This window comes from Clytia hemisphaerica, unplaced genomic scaffold, assembly GCF_902728285.1.
Source record: "Clytia hemisphaerica strain Z4C2 unplaced genomic scaffold, Clytia hemisphaerica genome assembly, whole genome shotgun sequence".
NCBI lineage: Eukaryota > Metazoa > Cnidaria > Hydrozoa > Leptothecata > Clytiidae > Clytia > Clytia hemisphaerica.
In genome coordinates, this window is record NW_027103979.1 from 726,320 (window position 1) to 743,511 (window position 17,192).

A 17,192-nucleotide genomic window follows, 5' to 3' on the forward strand; every position below is an offset into this window, starting at 1 on the left:
GGCAGTTAATCCAACGCCCCACCCAACAACATAATAATCATGTGTAAGAAGCTATCGTAAAACAAGAACCTGTGAAGAGTCATTTAAGATAGGACCGCTTGAGATGGGCTGTTTATTTTCGGTATGTATTACTTTTCATTTCACTTTTAATCGCGAGGTTCGAAAAATATAATACAGTCAACTTTGAATTTGAACCTCTATTATTCGAATCTTTCTGTAATTCTTAAAAAGTTTTGCTACAATCATGGTCGAAATAGAATGAGAATTCCGGTTATTTTAACGTTTTTCAAGATTTAAAGTTCTGGCGAGAAAGTCGATTTTGGCCTATCTTTTTAACTTAATCGAATATTTCAATTTGGGAGGGGTTGGCAGACTTCCAGGCTATATTCTGAGCCTAATTGGAGTATTTTGATCCTCAGATCCTAAGGTCCTAAGGTCTTAAGTCTAGTGTTAAAACTCTACTCTTCAACTTTAGACTACTCTACTTTAGAGCACTTACAAATCGATTGTGGTTTCAAAACTTCCCGGTGGATTTCCCTTTTTTCTCAAATATTACGACCATGATTGTAGGTCGTTACAGCCATTTCTAGCTATGTCTCTCGGCTTCATATTATCTCTAAATGAAAGGCGACCGGAAAATCTTTGTCATTGAAGGTCATCACACGTGAATTTTCAGAGAAGTTGAGCTCAGTAATAGTATGATCCCGATCCCGATTTTGCTAGAGCGGAGGAGGTCAAAAAGGGTGTTTCTAAGTCACTCAGGCGGGGCGATATGGGTCGGGCGGTTGGTTTAGGTTTTAGAAAGGTTTTGGGATTTTTCAAAATGAAAAACTCTAAAAAGCGAAAGCTAGATTCACTCGCAAAATTTTGAGGAGGTAAAACTACTGTGATAAATGTTAATCTAAGTTTTAACTGCCGCACGCATAAAATTGATAAAGTTGATACTACAACACATGGGATCTAAAGGAAACTGTGTATCACTAAAAAGAATAAGAATGTCTGTTTTACAATTTCTCATATTTTTCAATTTCTCGGAACTATGTCTCCTTGACTTACCCTAAATACGCCTCTGCATTGTTGACAATAGCACCATGTGAAAGATTTGATATATAGATAATTTTATCAGTAACAGGAAACATGTGCGAGATAGCAACAATTTTTTAATCAGAATTGTTGCTATCTCGCACATGTATCCTGTTACTGATAACATTATGGGAGTTTCTAAACATCGACTAAAAATGGCGACCACGACCAGCGACCAGATAAATTTGGGTTATCGAGTTTTTTTTTCTTTCTCCGACGTAGAGTGTCTCTCCTTATCATTTGAATATATCATATTGAAGAGTAAGCTCACCCCTGTCTCATCTATTTAGAGCCACATTCCCTATGCATAAAACAACCATTCGACGCTCTTGGAGTTTGATTATGGTGCCCGGGGGGGGCACTCAAGGTAAATGACCTACCAGACGTTCGGCCCTTAAGGGTAGGTTTTTCATAGTTCAGCTAGTGCACTGTAAGGGTAGGAAATTACAAAACTGCACTGAACTGCACTGTAAGGGTAGGAAATTGTGATAAAAGGCCAATTTTTTGGTAAAATTGGCACAAAATTGGTCAGTTTTGGAGGAAAAATTCCACATTTTCTTGGAAAATTTTGAAAAAGTGCACTGTAAGGGTATGATTTTTCATGGAAATTCACTGCACTGTAAGGGTCCGATTTTAGAAGCCAAATTTTGGGCCGAACGTATGGTCGTTTTCAGATCGAGTGCCCCCCCCGGGTTATGGTGTCAATTTCTATCCTTTTGTATTATCAGCATCAAAATAATTAGCGGCATAACATTTTTTGAAATTGGTTTGAGAAGCTTTGTATTTCATCATCAGATTGTTATTTCTGTCGAAATTAGTCATTTTGTCAGCATAAAGACAATAAAATGATTGATCTGGATTGATTAGATTCATATCTCTAAAACTGGCCTTCCCAATTTTTTCCTACTGACAAGTTCTATTTATTCATATTGAAGGCATCCCATGCAGCATGATTAAAATATTTGGTGTAACAAAACTTAGAGACACCATACTTAATTTAATATTTTTGTCAAATCGTGTCACTTTGTCAAGAAAATGACTGATTACTTCAAAGGTCACTTTTTAGTATTCTGAGGACTTGATTTAGACATTCTCTACGGTGGAGAGAGCAGATAAGCTCGATAACCCAAATTTATCTGGTCGCCGGTCGTGGTCGCTGGTCGTTGTCGCCATTTCTGGTCGATGTTTAGAAACTCCCTAAAATTATCTATATATCAAATCTTTGACATGGTGTTATTGTCAACAATGTACCCAGTTATATCTTTGTTGGATTATGATCAACTCATCATCATTTTGATCGAAATAGCTCTCAACATCGAAACTGAGATTACGATTATCTTTCCATTTTGAAATTCTACTCTCAAAGCATTTCTTCTTTTTCGGAGCAGCTGGACAAGGGGTTAACACTCCGTTTCTTTTTTGGATTGGTGTTGATGCTTCCATTGCTTATTTGAATAATGTATTGAGAGTGCGACCAATAACCTATTAGTGTAAATATCAGTCTATTTTAGCAGTCTAACTCTTATTCTGTAGTGTTGGATGTGTCACTCCCTTTCTGTGTGACATCACTCACTTTCTGTGTGGTGTCGCTCACTTTCTGTGTGGTGTCAATCACTTTCTGTATTGTTACATTCAAAAGAATGTGCCAGAACTATCACTAATCTACTACTACATTTTCATCATGGACATTTTTATAAAGTGTATTCTTTTTCTTATTCTTATAAAAAAAGCGTGTATTTTACGTGAAAAGCCCATTAATCTAGAACTTTTAGACAGTCTATCAATTGTCTTTACAGGGTCTACAGCCAGCCGACTCGGCTATTTATGAGCTAAACGTTAGATTGGATGGATATACCTAATAATTTTCAAATTGTGTTTTTTTTTCGGGGGGGGGTAGCATTTTTAGGAGAACAAGAATATCATCAACCTAGTGTATTATCAACGGGGACGAGGTTTTAATGTACGCGACCCAGATTTGAAAAAGAGCTCCCGCAAAGCAGTCTTATTTTTGGAACTTTTTTAAGACAAAAACGATTGATTTTCATATATTTTATACCCCGCCCACACACAATCTCACATTTCACCTGTTTTATAAAAAATGCTGAGAATTGAGTTGATTCGCACTAAATCGCGAAGAAAAATTCTACTTCAAGAAGATGTAAATATGCAACTGGAAGAAGAAAACTTTATGAAAATCATGATAATGTAAACAAAAGTAAAAACAAAGTCGTTATTTTGACACTAGTTTGATATAGCAAATATGCTTTTCTATGTATATTTTTCTTGTGAAATGCTTATTAACATGCACTGTCTCAAACCGTAGGTTCGTATTAATTTCATTTTACCCTAGGGTATCAATTCAATACGGAATACTTACCTTTAGATGTAGCCAGGGATATTGTTTTCTGTTGTATCGAGTTTGGATTTATATATTGACTAGATCTGTGATGTTTGCAAGATGACTGAATAGAAATTGGCTACTTGAAGCATCACTATTTCTTGGTTATAAGTATTTTTATGTCGATTAGATGTGATTGAATGATTGAATTTTACGGCCAATTTTACAAAAAGGATACTTAATTAAGACTAATGAAATGGACAATCCCAAAGTTACATTTTCCAGTGGTAATCAAGATCGTTTGAATGAATCTAACGACGAGACGGTTGAGTTTGGTGGATTACCAGAAGACGTACAATGTAGCGGAACCATCGCTGAACTTACTAACCCAACTCTTGTTCAAGCTGTTATCTCTGGCAGTTCACTTGAAGATGGTGGATATTTAGAAAACAGTTCAAAAGGATCTACAAATAGACTCATTGATGGTGATGACTCCTCGAACCAAATTGGGAAAACAGCGGAATCAGCTAAAGTGATAGATCCAGATACACTCGATAGTAAAATTGAAGATTTCAATGTTTCAGTAGTTCAAGATAAGGTAAACGATCCAGGAAAACGCTTTGTTAGTAACCATGGTAATATTGCTGATGATACTGTTAGTAACCACGGTGATATTGCTGGTGATGCAGTTAGGAACCATGGTAATGATCTTACTGGTGAAGTCGACCATAAGGCGTCTGATCTTCGAAATACAGACGAAACAACGGAAATTGAAAATGTTGGTGGTTGTAAAAACAGCCCAATTGACCGCCAAAGAAATTTTGAACTGCCTGACCAATCTCTGGCAAAGGAAAGTGACTTTTTTATTCCTCCGAAGGATTATGATTACAATACCAAAAATGAAGTTCATTCGGAAGTCGCTGATGATTTTTTAACAACTTTTCAAGAATCTCCCATGAAAGATGATTTCTGGTCAAATGATACGACGTTCAGATTTAATAACAGCTATAATGATGCTGAGATTGAATCACCAGCAACGGCTGGGAGGAAATTAGGTTCTGTAGTCTATGACTTAAATACATCTGAGATTGAAAACACTGATGGTATTTCCATAGAAAGGCCGAACTTTACTTCTAATATTGGCGATGAAAAACATGGCTTTACAAACCTTGGTTATGTATCTGAACTCGATGAACCTGCTGGCATTTTGAGACAGTCTCAACCATATTTCTTTCCTACTAAAACACCTTCTAATTCAATGAAATCACAATCAACTTCCAAAGAGATTCTACCTGCACCCATTGATGGAGATTTCTTCACCAGTAGAGAAAGCAAGCTACATCGAACTATCATTCTTCCATTACTGTTGATTTTTGTTCTACTTATTGCATCCACTATCACTATACTTATTATTAGAATTAAACTGGGTGAATCAAAGAAAGGTGAGGTCCTATTGTTTTTGAAAACCCGCGAAGCTTCTGATTGGTCAAGCGCCGAAATTCTATTGTAATGTCACGTGACCTAGGTAGGATTTCCTTCCTAACCACGGCATACTTTTCAGCAAAAGTACGCCATCTAGCCTTTATAAATCTATTGGTGAGGTGTCCAAGATGGCAGATTACTTACGGTTCATTGATAATACGGAAATCAACCCTCTTTGTCGAAAATTCGAAACCCCTCTTCAGCCTCTTTTTGATAAATAGCATTTTCTCTTTGATTAAACCGTTCTTGTTCTCCCACCAGAGAACTATTAATTTCTGAATAATTCCTCCTCAGCTTCTTTTTGATATAGACAACAGTCCAAATTATGATATACAATAGACTCCCGGTTATTCGAAGCTCCAAGGGGGATAAGAATTTACTTCGAATAACCGGGAGTTCGAATGACTGAAGAATTCATTTCCCGCCAGATTTTCAACTTAACAATAATAGGATGGCCTTTTCTGAAGTAATCGAGGTATTGTGGTTAAGTTGAGCGTAATAAACACAGAAATTGCTTTTTTCGGAGGAAAAAGGTGTTCTCACTCGATGATCTACCAAAAAGAAAAATTCGAATAACTGAGGGTGGTTTAGCCTATAATTGGCCCAAGGGAAATAGAAATCACTTCGAATAACTGAAAGTTCGAATAACCGAGAGTATTTTTGCCTGAGTTGGGTAAGTAGATCCAAGGGGAACGCCATCTCACTTCGAATAACCGAACTATTTGAATTAGTGCAGGTTGGAATAACCGGGAGTCTACTGTATATTATCACTTGGATATTCCAATAAAAATATTTCTTAGACCCTCAGTTGTTATTATTTGCGTTTGGGAAAATTGGAACTTAGACCACTTAGCTATCATTTTGAATTAATGTTTTTTTCTCCCTTCTCCGAGCTATGGTCTGTTTCATTTGTACTTTTTTTCTCTTCTACTAAAAAAATCATCTATCTATTTTCGAAAAAAAACTTTGAGATAACATTTTTCTTCATTTTCTTTGGATTTAGATTCTACCAACAACGAATTTGTGCAGGTGTTAAATTCAACATACATTCCAACAGACGTTCTATCACCCTCTTCAAAATGGCTCAACAATACAAACATCCTCTTACCTTCAACAAACATAGTATCGACTACCACTCAACAAACACAGTCCAATCAATATTTGACCGAATCACTTGAACCATCAACTCAGCTGCTTGTTAAAAAGTCAACACAATATTTTACGAATTTCAATTCGTTTCAATCCAGCATAATATCCGATACGCAATCCAACTTGGATATTAAGACAACAAAAATAGCAAAATCTTCGATTTCCGGTCAAGCTACAACAGCTATTGCAACTACTACTTTACCAAGTCTTTCAGTTCAAAATTCACAATCTTCATTAGAGACTTCCCAAACATTTTCAATCACTGAACAATATTTATCCAAATCGTTTAGCAAGGGAACCGTATCAATTAGTCCTATAAAATCATCCTTTGTTAACGCTACAAGTATTACCGTGGCCGGTAATAGTAATTCTCTTGAATCACAAATGACATCAATGCATGTTCCACACGAAGAAGCCTCCCCTTCAACTGATTACCTGCTTCAAGCTACATTACCAAGTGAACATAAATCGATCTCATCATTTGCACCATCATCATTACCGTACAGCAATTCTCTCTATTCATCTCAAGAACTATCAAAAACACTGGAATCTCCTTCCTCAATCGAATCTTCCCAAACAGAAAGCGACCAAACTTTACCCTCGATGACTTTTAGCTCGCTACTGGAATTATCAACTGTAGAATCAAATCTACCATCATCACTTCATCTGTCATTATTATCTTCAACTTTATCTATCACAAACTTGGAATCATCGTTTGAAAGCTTGCTCACACCCTCGTCAAGCATCGACCATACCAGCTTGATATCGTTAGCTAACAGCTTTCTATCGTCTTCACCGTACATGGATCAAACCACAGTTCTACGAGCATTTTCAACAAACGTTTCACCAACACTTTCCCCATCGTCGATTCACTCTGTAATTCACGGTTCCAATCCATTCACAACTGTATCAACAATCCATTCAACATTCCAAACATCCTACAAAGATCTCCCTATCGGTTCAACAAATAACCTAGTGGCATCAACTGCTATCTCAAATCCGGAATCTTCAATCGAAACACAAATAATTAAAGAAATTACTTCCAGTTCAAATTTACCAAACATGTCAACTAATCTCATTGAACCGACCAAAACCTCAATCACTATTTCAACCGAATACGAAAACGAAAGTGAAATTACAAATATATTATTAACAGATACCGTCAAAACAACTGCTCTTGGCAATTCAAGCTCATCATTAAGATCTACATCAGTTTTAAATGCTGGTGAAGTCTCCAGTACGTGTACTACGTCTTCAATCCTCAGCAGTCGCCATGCCACAACTGTTTTGACAGAAATGATGACAGAATCGAATTCTAATGTTTCTGAAACAGTCACAAACCGTATTTATCATAGTGAATCTGTATCACATTCGACAGAGCAACTTATTCGACCAACCAGCACTGGCTATCAAATGTCATCCATTTTATCCAGTATTTCAACAGAGGAGCCAAATCTAGGTTAGGAAAACTATCATTTTTAAATTTAAACGATGGAAGTCTTGTCTCCACGTTTGTTCCTCTTAGATGAAGCTCATCTTAGAGTATATAATAGTCTAAAGATCTCTCAAATTTAACTTTTCTGGAATTTTTTAACCATGCCTATTCATAGGTTGAATAGCAAGCAGACTTGTACCATCTTTATTCAATGTAACCTTTCGGCCACACTCAAGCTCAAAATTATGTTTTAATCAGGAGTTTTATTAGGCCTGGTAGAAGAGGGTCACCATTCGAAATCAAAGGACGAAATTTTATGGAACTTTATTACCATCTTCTTCACTATTTCAGATTGTGCCTACAAACTTCAAATGAGCCTTATTGATTATTGTAGTAACTTAATGTACTTATGCGGCCACACCTAACTCAAAATTATGCTCTAACCAGTGCTATGAAATATGAGTTTCATTAGACCTGGTAGACGGGTCACCATTTGAAATCGGAGAGCGAAATCTACGAATCTATCGAACTACGGTTACAATTCTCGTATGATAATTCAAACTTCTTCACTATTTCAGATTGTGACTACAGACTTGGAATCTACCGATCACCAGACAAAAGCTTTGTAACAATATGGAAAGATCAATCAACCAACCAGCTTCTCGTCACCAAAGGGAATCAAACAGGCTTGAATGGAACTTTTACCGACCGCTGTTCGAAATTCAGTTTCATATCAGATGGTGTTTATATATTTTTTGAAGATAAATGTTCATTGAAACTGAAATCAGATAATGGAAACATGACCATTTATCAGAAGTTGGTGTGTTATAAAGGTAAAAAGAGACTTTATGAAGCCTTTGCAAGCTTGAAATTCACTGTTTGTACATTTTGAGGCGCAGTTGTGTAGTGGTCATCGTTCTTGACTTCCGTGCTGGAGGTCAGGGTTTGATTCCCACTCGGTGCTGCGATTCACTTGGCAAGTGAATGTACCTTGGCCCGGGTCAACCCATACCATGTGAGGGGAATAGGGTACCATCACTCTGATACAAGAGTATGGGGAGATATGCTGGACATTGAGTGTGGTGTGGTGATGGTATTCATATGTTCGGTACCTGCGAGAATGCAAGGTTCTCCCGTACCGTGCGAGTATCATCATCGATACAGCACGGATCTGATGTGTCGCGAGCACAGGTTAGGGCCCGGTTCGATGATATCGGAGGGTCAGCTTCTCTTCTCTTCTCTATACATTTTGTTTTATAAACGACTCAAATTTTCGGCTCTGGTCTGGGGTTACCTTTTCTGAGAAATTTGCTTTGAGCGCACCTAGTATTATACGATATGCTTTTTGAGTCAAGGGGTACCGTTTGCCATGGTTAGATAATCTAAAAAGCTTTTACTTTATGAGATAGTGGCAAAAGTTGGCTAATTTGAGCTTTCGAGTCTTAGTAACCTTCCTTAAGTGGATTGAATTTGGCGATTGGCCAAAATGAAATTTTTAATTTGGCAAATGATCAATTTTCTATAAATTGGTGGGGATTTAATTTTGCAAATGATCAATTTTCTATAAATTGGTGGGGATTTAATTTGGCAAATGATCAATTTTCTATAAATTTATGGGGATTTAATTTGGCAAATGATCAATTTTCTATAAATTGGTGGGGATTTAATTTGGCAAATGATCAATTTTCTATAAATTGGTGGGGATTTAATTTGGCGGATGATCAATTTTCTATAAATTGGTGGGGATTTAATTTGGCAAATGATCAATTTTCTATAAATTTATGGGGATTTAATTTGGCAAATGATCAATTTTCTATAAATTGGTGGGGATTTAATTTGGCAAATGATCAATTTTCTATAAATTGGTGGGGATTTAATTTGGCGGATGATAAATTTTCTATAAATTGGTGGGGATTTAATTTGGCAAATGATCAATTTTCTATAAATTGGTGGGGATTTAATTTGGCAAATGATCAATTTTCTATAAATTGGTGGGATTTAATTTGGCGGATGGGAAGGTTTAAGGCTTTTATAAATTAAAGATGACGTGGTATTTTACTAAAAAAATGCATATTATGTAAAGAACTTCTATCCTAAAAGATTCTGCTAGATTATGCGGGGATTTAATTAGACGTATTAAATTTTGCGAATGATCGATTTTTTAAATTTTGGAGGGGGTAATAGACCTTTACATAAATTACGTCACAAACATCACTTGCCTCGTTTTGAAATTATTGCCACGGTGATTAACCCCCCTGACTCCCAGCGGATTTTATTTAAACTACTTTCTTTTCATAAAAAATCATGTAATGCCTTAAGGGACATAATCATCATAGTAATTGTTTGAAAACGAGGCAAGTGATGTTCGTGGCGTAATTTCTGAAAAGGTCTTTTTGGCGATTTGTATATGTAATCACATGATAACGAGTGTAATTTTCGAATTGTACGAGTTATTATGTGATTACGAGCTAATCGCACAATGGCTTTCACTACTTTTTCCCAGTTAGGAAAGTAAATTACAGAAATTACACCGAGTTTTATATTTTTCTCTTCTCTTTATGTCTTTCTTTTATTGTTGTTTATTGATTTTCTTTCTCCACAAAATAAATTTCGAATTCAATTAAAACGTTCGATGTAAGAAAAAACATTAAAATCAATTTTGTAAACATTGGTGCGGCATTGGAGAGTGTGATTAACGATTAATTGCTTTCTACAGGATGCAATTAACGATTAATTGCTCCCTTTGAGGGCGTGCCAAATAAGAAAAAATAACCCATCGTGCGATTATTCCCAAAATTTACTAAATTTGCCAAATTTTTAATTCCCACCAAAATTAATCCATTTACATTTATTGTTGATTATGAAAATGTGTATCATAATTTATAACGATTGTGATTGGCTTAAAAACAAACGAGAAGGATAATACGAATTTCTTTACATATATGTAATATGAAAATTTGTGTCTATATAGTTTATCGTGCAGATAATTAATTAAGCTATGGTGCACTGCTAGGTATTTTATTAACTAAAATTTGCCTTTAATCTATTTCTTTTTACAATTTTATTAAGATTCAACCGAGATGAACTGCACCAGTATAAACGGATTGTACACAGAAAATAACCTACTGGATTCACCAAAACAAATGTTGATACATTCTAACCAAAGCAATAAATCCATCGAAGTTCTAACATCTTATGGCGATAACGAAATAATATTAGGGACCGGTTCGCTCGTACATAATTGCTTTGCTGTCTTGTTGGACCAGCATACTCAACAAACTTTTTTCTTAGAAAGAAACCAGACGTCTTGTCAATTGATACTTCTGCAAAGCGAGATGTCAATAATGATCACGTACCAAGGAAATGATTGCCACGGTAAAATATCATTTTAAGTCATTTTTCTTTTTAGATAATGGTAATTTTCTTCAAATATTGACGTGCCAATCAAATACGGCGAGGGAACTTATTTCAGCGGGGAAACTATTTTGCAAAATTCCTCAAACTCGCCAAAAATTAGTTCTAGTCAAAATAAGTTTTCTTAAGGTAAAATGCTATTTCGATGCCTAACTGTAATAAGTGTTAGTTTCTGTAAAAAGTTGAAGGTTAAAGATTTCAAAATTTGAGACGAACCCCAGATGATCTCGGAAACGTCTGAGGGTCCTGAGACGTCTGAGACGCTGTTTTAAAGGAAAGAAATAGTCAAACTTTGAGACGAACCTCAGATGATCTCGGAAACGTCTGAGGGTCCTGAGACGTCTGGGACGCTGTTTTAAAGGAAAAAAATAGTCAAAATTTGAGACGAACCTCAGATGATCTCGGAAACGTCTGAGGGTCCTGAGACGTCTGAGACGCTGTTTTAAAGGAAAGAAATAGTCAAAATTTGAGACGAACCTCAGATGATCTCGGAATTGTCTGAGACGCTATATTTCCTAAGAATAAAGGTTAAAGATTTGGAGACGTATTGAGACGTATTCTGCTGAATCTGGAATTTGTTTCCTTTCTAAAAAAGCGGCTCGAAGAAAGTAATAAATCCACAAACAAATAGATTTCTTTTATTTTCTAGATAAAGTGAATAACACTCAAGGAATGCTCAGTGAACGTAAGTGCTAAGTACATTGTTGTCATTTTTTCTCGAAAATATTACAGCAGAGTATTTCCAACCAGGGACTTCGTCTCGCGTGTCGTGAGGTTTAAGAATTATAGTGAGTATGACAAATTAGGATAACTTTGCTTAGGGAAATCGTCATTTTTGGTCCAACTCGTAGGAGTTGGATTGTGCTTCATGGTCAAGCAGAGAAAATTTCAAAAGTGAGTCTTTCCAGCGAGATTTTAAGCCAAAAAGTCAAAGTCAAATAAAATACATTTTCAAGTCAAAAAAACTTTCAAATAAAAATTAAACCTTTCAATTTTCAAATACGTAAAATTTCCAACCGAATTTATGGAATTCCAAAATTCTATAACTATATTTTTAACAATCTTTTCAGGATGTCCAGATATGTTTGGCTTCTACCACCATTCAAATAATACCATGTTAATCTCCAATACATTACGAAGTATCACCATCTTGCAACTATCATTCAATGGCCAAACATCCTTCAAAACCTCACAAATGTTGGGATGCCAGCTCCCACGGTTGGAGAACACTAACAATTCGAATATAATAATGGGCGGCCAGTATTTTAAAGAAGCTTGTTTATTCATTCTTGATAAAGATCCTTCATTTTTTGGTAATCAATATGAAACATGGACGAAATTGGAATGTAATCGTGGTAAGTTTGAATCTTGTAACTAAATTCCTCAACACGAACGATAACCACCTTCTTGCGTATAATTATCGAACATTATATATTTCTAAAACACTACACTACATAGTAAAGATTTACACTACGTAAACACGAAGAGATTTATATTATGTACAATTAAATATTAAATTGCATATAATTTGCGTGTGTAATTCTAAATGTAGCTGTTAATCGTGTATCTTATCGGCCAAAACTTAGTCGGCCCTACTCTTTTGTCTCCCGAATAGACGGAAGGGGGGGGTCCGAATAAACAGGTGGGTAGGAAAATTTTCTAAATTCCAATAAGCGGGGGGGGGGGGGGGGGGTAATTTGAAGACAGAATTTTTTTAAATTGATATCAATTTCAACAACAAAAAAGAAACTTTAACAAATGAACACTTAAAATAAGAACCAACACTAACAAAAAGGAAAATTTTAACAAGTTTAAGGTCTATCTACACTGTAATAAAATATTGAATTATTCGAATTTAATTAGGCGGGGGGTCTTAATAAGAGCGGGGGGGGGGGGTGGATTTTTTTTCTATCGACAATTAGCGCCGGGGGACGTCTATTTGGGAGACAAGAGTAAGTGACTAAATTTTGGCTTGGTGACTAAAATTAGGGCCGACTAAAAATTTAGAAATGGCCAAAACTTAGTTATTAGTCGGCCCTTAGTGACTAAATTTTGACGAGGTGACTAAGATTAGGGCCGACTAATAATTAAGGCCGACTGAAATTAAGGCCGACTAAGTTTTGGCCGATAAGGTATTCTTTCAGTCTATGGCACACGTGACTATAACAAAATGGTCTTGATTTACTTGAATTGACAGTATAAGACCCGGCTCGAATCACCAAAATAGTCTATTTAGTGATTCGAATGCCGACTCGTTAACCAATAGGTCACCGAACCGCTACAAAATTCCATAAATTGAGCAAAATTATAAAGAGACATGTATAGTACGCATTGGGTACATAGACCTTGCGAGTTTTTGAATAATCATTCTCTTGTTCTTCCATGTCCAAGTGTCTCTAGAAAAGCACTGCGGACCAAAATTTTGCATACTTATCCCCTTAATAGTACCTTGCACCAATTTTTACCAAAATTAGAGCTCATAATTGAAAATTTTCTAAAATACGGACACTTCTAATTAACAGACACTAACCCTTTTCCCCGAGGTGCCCGCTAATTGGAGGTTTCACTGTATATGCGTTGCGCTCAATACTTGCGCTGATTCGGTATTTAGTCGCTTCTAATTGCTCATTGACGTTTCAACTTTTAAATATGCTTAATAAATAAAAAGTAATTCTAAAATCAATAATATAAAAAAAATCATTTTCAAAGAGTTTTACTCCATGCTGTACCATAACACAGAGCTAGCTCTTCGCCACTTTTGATATCCTCCTTCGCGAAAATGATCATTGTGTCACCGATGAAAAAATGAAAACAGTTCGGCTTCTCGTCATTGTTGAACAAACTTGCTCTCAACATTAATGCGCTGCCTTTTTGAGTCTCAAACCCTCTATGGTCTGGGTCAATATTCCAACCGAATACATTGGTATCGAGAACAGCCTGGATGTAAGCTCTGGTCAAGTATGAGTTTTCTATAACGACTTCATCTGGTGATTGTGGGAGGAAGGGTTTCAAATCTTGACATAGAGATCGATAACCAAACCATTTTAAATCTTGAATTAATGGTAATCGAATCGGCTCCGATTCTTTATACCGTTGATAATCGAGCATCAAGAACTTCTTAGCTAATAACCCATCGTGACGGAATAGATTCAATAGCTTTGTTACAAGATTGATTCGATTATCTTTAGCTATCTTGTCTCCTCCCTCCAATGAGCGTGTTATCTGGGTCGTCTTTTCTAAATCGTGATTTGAAAAGATCATACGATCAACAATAAGAAATGTGCCTGGCTTGATATCCGCTGTGGCAATGAGACCACGTCCTTTGTCAGGAATGTAGACATTCTTGATTGTGTTTTCAACCAAGTAATCAAATGGTAGATTCTCCCCTTTCAACAAGTTTTGTTCTGCATAATTGATGTTTTCCAATTTTGTGATCAGTGCTTCAATATCGACCTTCCAGAAATCCTCCAAAGATTTATCTCCCCCACTGACAATCTTTGCGTATTCAATCTTTCCAAGTTTTGAAAACGCCTTAGTCATATGATATCTTGATTTTTTTTTGACAGTGAGCGCATCATTCTTGACAATTCTAAGACAAGCATTTGCGGCAGCGATTGCTGATTGGTTCATCTCAAGCTTGGAGAAAACCAATGCAATGTTGTTTAGAATAACACAAATGTTTTCACTGTTTACAAAAGGCCATGTTTTTTGGCTTTCAAGTGTATTAAAGATGTCAGAAAATAGGGAAAGCCAGAATTCATCGCGATCATCAGATTTAATTGTAGGCTCTGGCATCTATATTTTTGTCATCAATGAATAATACAGCTGCAGAATCTAATAAGGCATCATTATAATGACCCGCTTGTATGCCTAGTTGAGATCTTTCATTAAGAAAATCAATCATATTACCAGACAATCCTTTTAAACCATCAAGATACAAGTCGAGAGCTTGAATTAAATTGCCGTCTTTGAATAATATCTTACCCTTTTCTCTTATATCATTAAAACTGAACTGTCCGTCCGAACCGATTGGTAGCAATTGAATTTCTGCTGGTGAATCAACACGGATCCCGTATTTTCCATCTGTGAAAATCTTGTAATAAGGTTCAGCGATTCTTAATCTGGTGCCAATTGGTATTTTAAGTAAAGTAGTTTTGATTTTAGATGAGCTATTTTCACCATCGATCACATTATAAAGTGCAATCTGAACAAAATCACCATAGTCGTCTTCGATGAATGTAGTGACACCTGTCATTACGACGGGATTTGCAATTATACGACCTTCAATATATTTACCAGTCAATGTTTCAAACAACTCTAAATCTTTGATGAAAGCTTTGTTTAATTTAGTGAAAGGTGCTGCTATGCCACCATCTTTGAGGACAGAACTGTGAGATGTTACGTCAGAAACAGTATCACTTTTAGCCCTTTTAATAACCCAGTCGAAAAGTTCTTCATGATTTTTCAATATTTCATCTCTTGGAATTTTCATTCCCCATGGATATATTGTATTTTTTCTTAAATTCGTCCAATCCTTCAAATGTATAGATGAACTGCTTTCAGTTAATATAGCTTGCATCAATGCTTTGTCATATTGCTCTATAAAGGTGAACGGATTTGTTGTGTTAGAATCGGATGTGTTAGAATCGGATGTGTTAGAATCGCTATCCAATAATAGCTGAAGGTATTTTCCAGTCACGACATATTTGAAGGCTGATATAAGTTTATCTTTTTGTGGTGAATCCAAGCCTTCATATTCTGTTTTAATGTCTTCATTACAGTATTCTTGAAATACTTTCAGCCACATGTTAGTAAAATTGTTCACTGTTTGCGCCTCTTTAATGAGATGATAATGATTGATCTTCAAAAATCTCCAAAGAGGGAGGGATCTCTGCCACCGAAAAAATCAAACAAGAGTTTAAAAAAGATACTTTTATTATTTTTATGGCATTATTTTATTTTTGAAAAAATTTTATTACCGAGTTCATTGAACATTTTTACGAATAATTCAATGAATCTCTTTCATGATTTATTTAAGCCTTTAAATAGTATTCAATCGCAGAGACTGCAATTCATGAAGTGAAATTGCTTTGGAAAAAAAACTTTAAGATTCAAAGAAAAATCCAAATGTTGAATGATCGTCGTACCCCCTTTGATCTGAATAAGCATACTAAGGATCAAACCTAATAGGCATTTCATAAATTATTTTGAGTGCAACGATTGCCTAGTTTTGAACCCATTACCAAGGTGATTATATCCCTCGAGTCTTAAAATGACCCTTTAATAAATAGAGTCGACTTTTTTTTCTGGGAATCAATTACCATAGCAATATCTTGAAAACGAGGTAAGCGTTGCGCGTGACTTAATTCATGAAAAGGTCTTTTGCTTGCTAGATACTCAGTGTGTACAGTATTTTATTAAATACACCAGGAAATCGATCCGCAAGGGTTTATCTTTTATGAATTACAAGGAATTGATGGACTTTTTGGCAACTTACGAAGTTAATAAACAACGTTTACTTTTGACTTATTTTTTAGATTCCACAGTATTTGTTTCAAAACCACGACTGGTTGAAAATGTGGATCACATTGACATTGGATTCTGTTCCTTTATTTACCACGATGACGTCGCATATCAGAACCCTGTTATTTTACGGAATGGTTTACCAATTATCCAGAACAGTAAAATCCAATTCCTACAAAAAGTTGGAATTCTTTCAGAATTTGAATTTAATGCGTATACAGTACAAAGCTATAACGATACTGGTTTGTATCAATGCCGAATTGAAATAGAGGAAAACTCAGAAGTGATAACGTATTTGTCGGAAGAAGTTTGTATTGGATATCAGCAATTTCCTGGTAAGTAATAGTTATCGGACAGTTGCGAGTACAATATGAGAAATATTTTACGAGTTCCGAGATTTTTCAGTACAATACTTTAAATAATACGGATAATCCGGAACGCAAGGAGTGCCACACCTGAACCAAATATTTTGGAGACCAGATAGTATCGATAATAAAAAAACCTTCTTAGTAATTTTTCGTTTAATTTCATCATGAATATTCTTACAAAGTATATTCTTTTAAAAATGCGTGTAAAGTGGAAATGCTAAAACCAATATAGCTTTACATTTTGAATAACTAATATCCAGAATACCCAATATTTTTACATTTTCTCTACCTTGATTGTAAATTCAACACCTAATTTGCTTTTTGCTTTTCAGTTCCAGTTTTTCAAACTCCGCCCATCGTCGTATCCACATCAGATCAAGTGGGAGGTCTTCAAAAACTC

General features: G+C 35.6%; 2 protein-coding genes across 2 annotated transcripts; both read left to right on the forward strand.

Moving 5' to 3' along the window:
- Positions 1–3,677: 3,677 nt before the first annotated feature.
- Positions 3,678–7,253, forward strand: LOC136811027 (uncharacterized). The gene is made up of 3 exons (XM_067067630.1): positions 3,678–4,863; positions 5,907–6,958; positions 7,209–7,253. The coding sequence occupies exons 1-3, from the start codon at positions 3,678–3,680 to the stop codon at positions 7,251–7,253; spliced, it is 2,283 nt and encodes a 760-aa protein (XP_066923731.1).
- Positions 7,254–8,272: 1,019 nt separating this feature from the next.
- Positions 8,273–16,767, forward strand: LOC136811028 (uncharacterized). The gene is made up of 5 exons (XM_067067631.1): positions 8,273–8,320; positions 10,557–10,862; positions 11,551–11,586; positions 11,972–12,256; positions 16,439–16,767. Exons 1-5 carry the CDS (start codon positions 8,287–8,289, stop codon positions 16,765–16,767), a joined length of 990 nt encoding a protein of 329 aa, XP_066923732.1. The 5' UTR covers positions 8,273–8,286.
- Positions 16,768–17,192: the final 425 nt, after the last annotated feature.

Bases quoted from the DNA above. Each gene is read 5' to 3' on its own strand.
- LOC136811028 (XM_067067631.1), top strand. From the start codon at position 8,287: ATGACCATTTATCAGAAGTTGGTGTGTTATAAAG. The intron at 11,587-11,971 runs GTAAGTGCTAAG...CAATCTTTTCAG, and splicing joins TCAAGGAATGCTCAGTGAAC to GATGTCCAGATATGTTTGGC. The intron at 12,257-16,438 runs GTAAGTTTGAAT...CTTATTTTTTAG, and splicing joins GAAATTGGAATGTAATCGTG to ATTCCACAGTATTTGTTTCA.
- LOC136811027 (XM_067067630.1), top strand. From the start codon at position 3,678: ATGGACAATCCCAAAGTTACATTTTCCAGTGGTAATCAAGATCGTTTG. The intron at 4,864-5,906 runs GTGAGGTCCTAT...CTTTGGATTTAG, and splicing joins ACTGGGTGAATCAAAGAAAG to ATTCTACCAACAACGAATTT. The intron at 6,959-7,208 runs GTATCAACAATC...TATTATTAACAG, and splicing joins GTTCCAATCCATTCACAACT to ATACCGTCAAAACAACTGCT.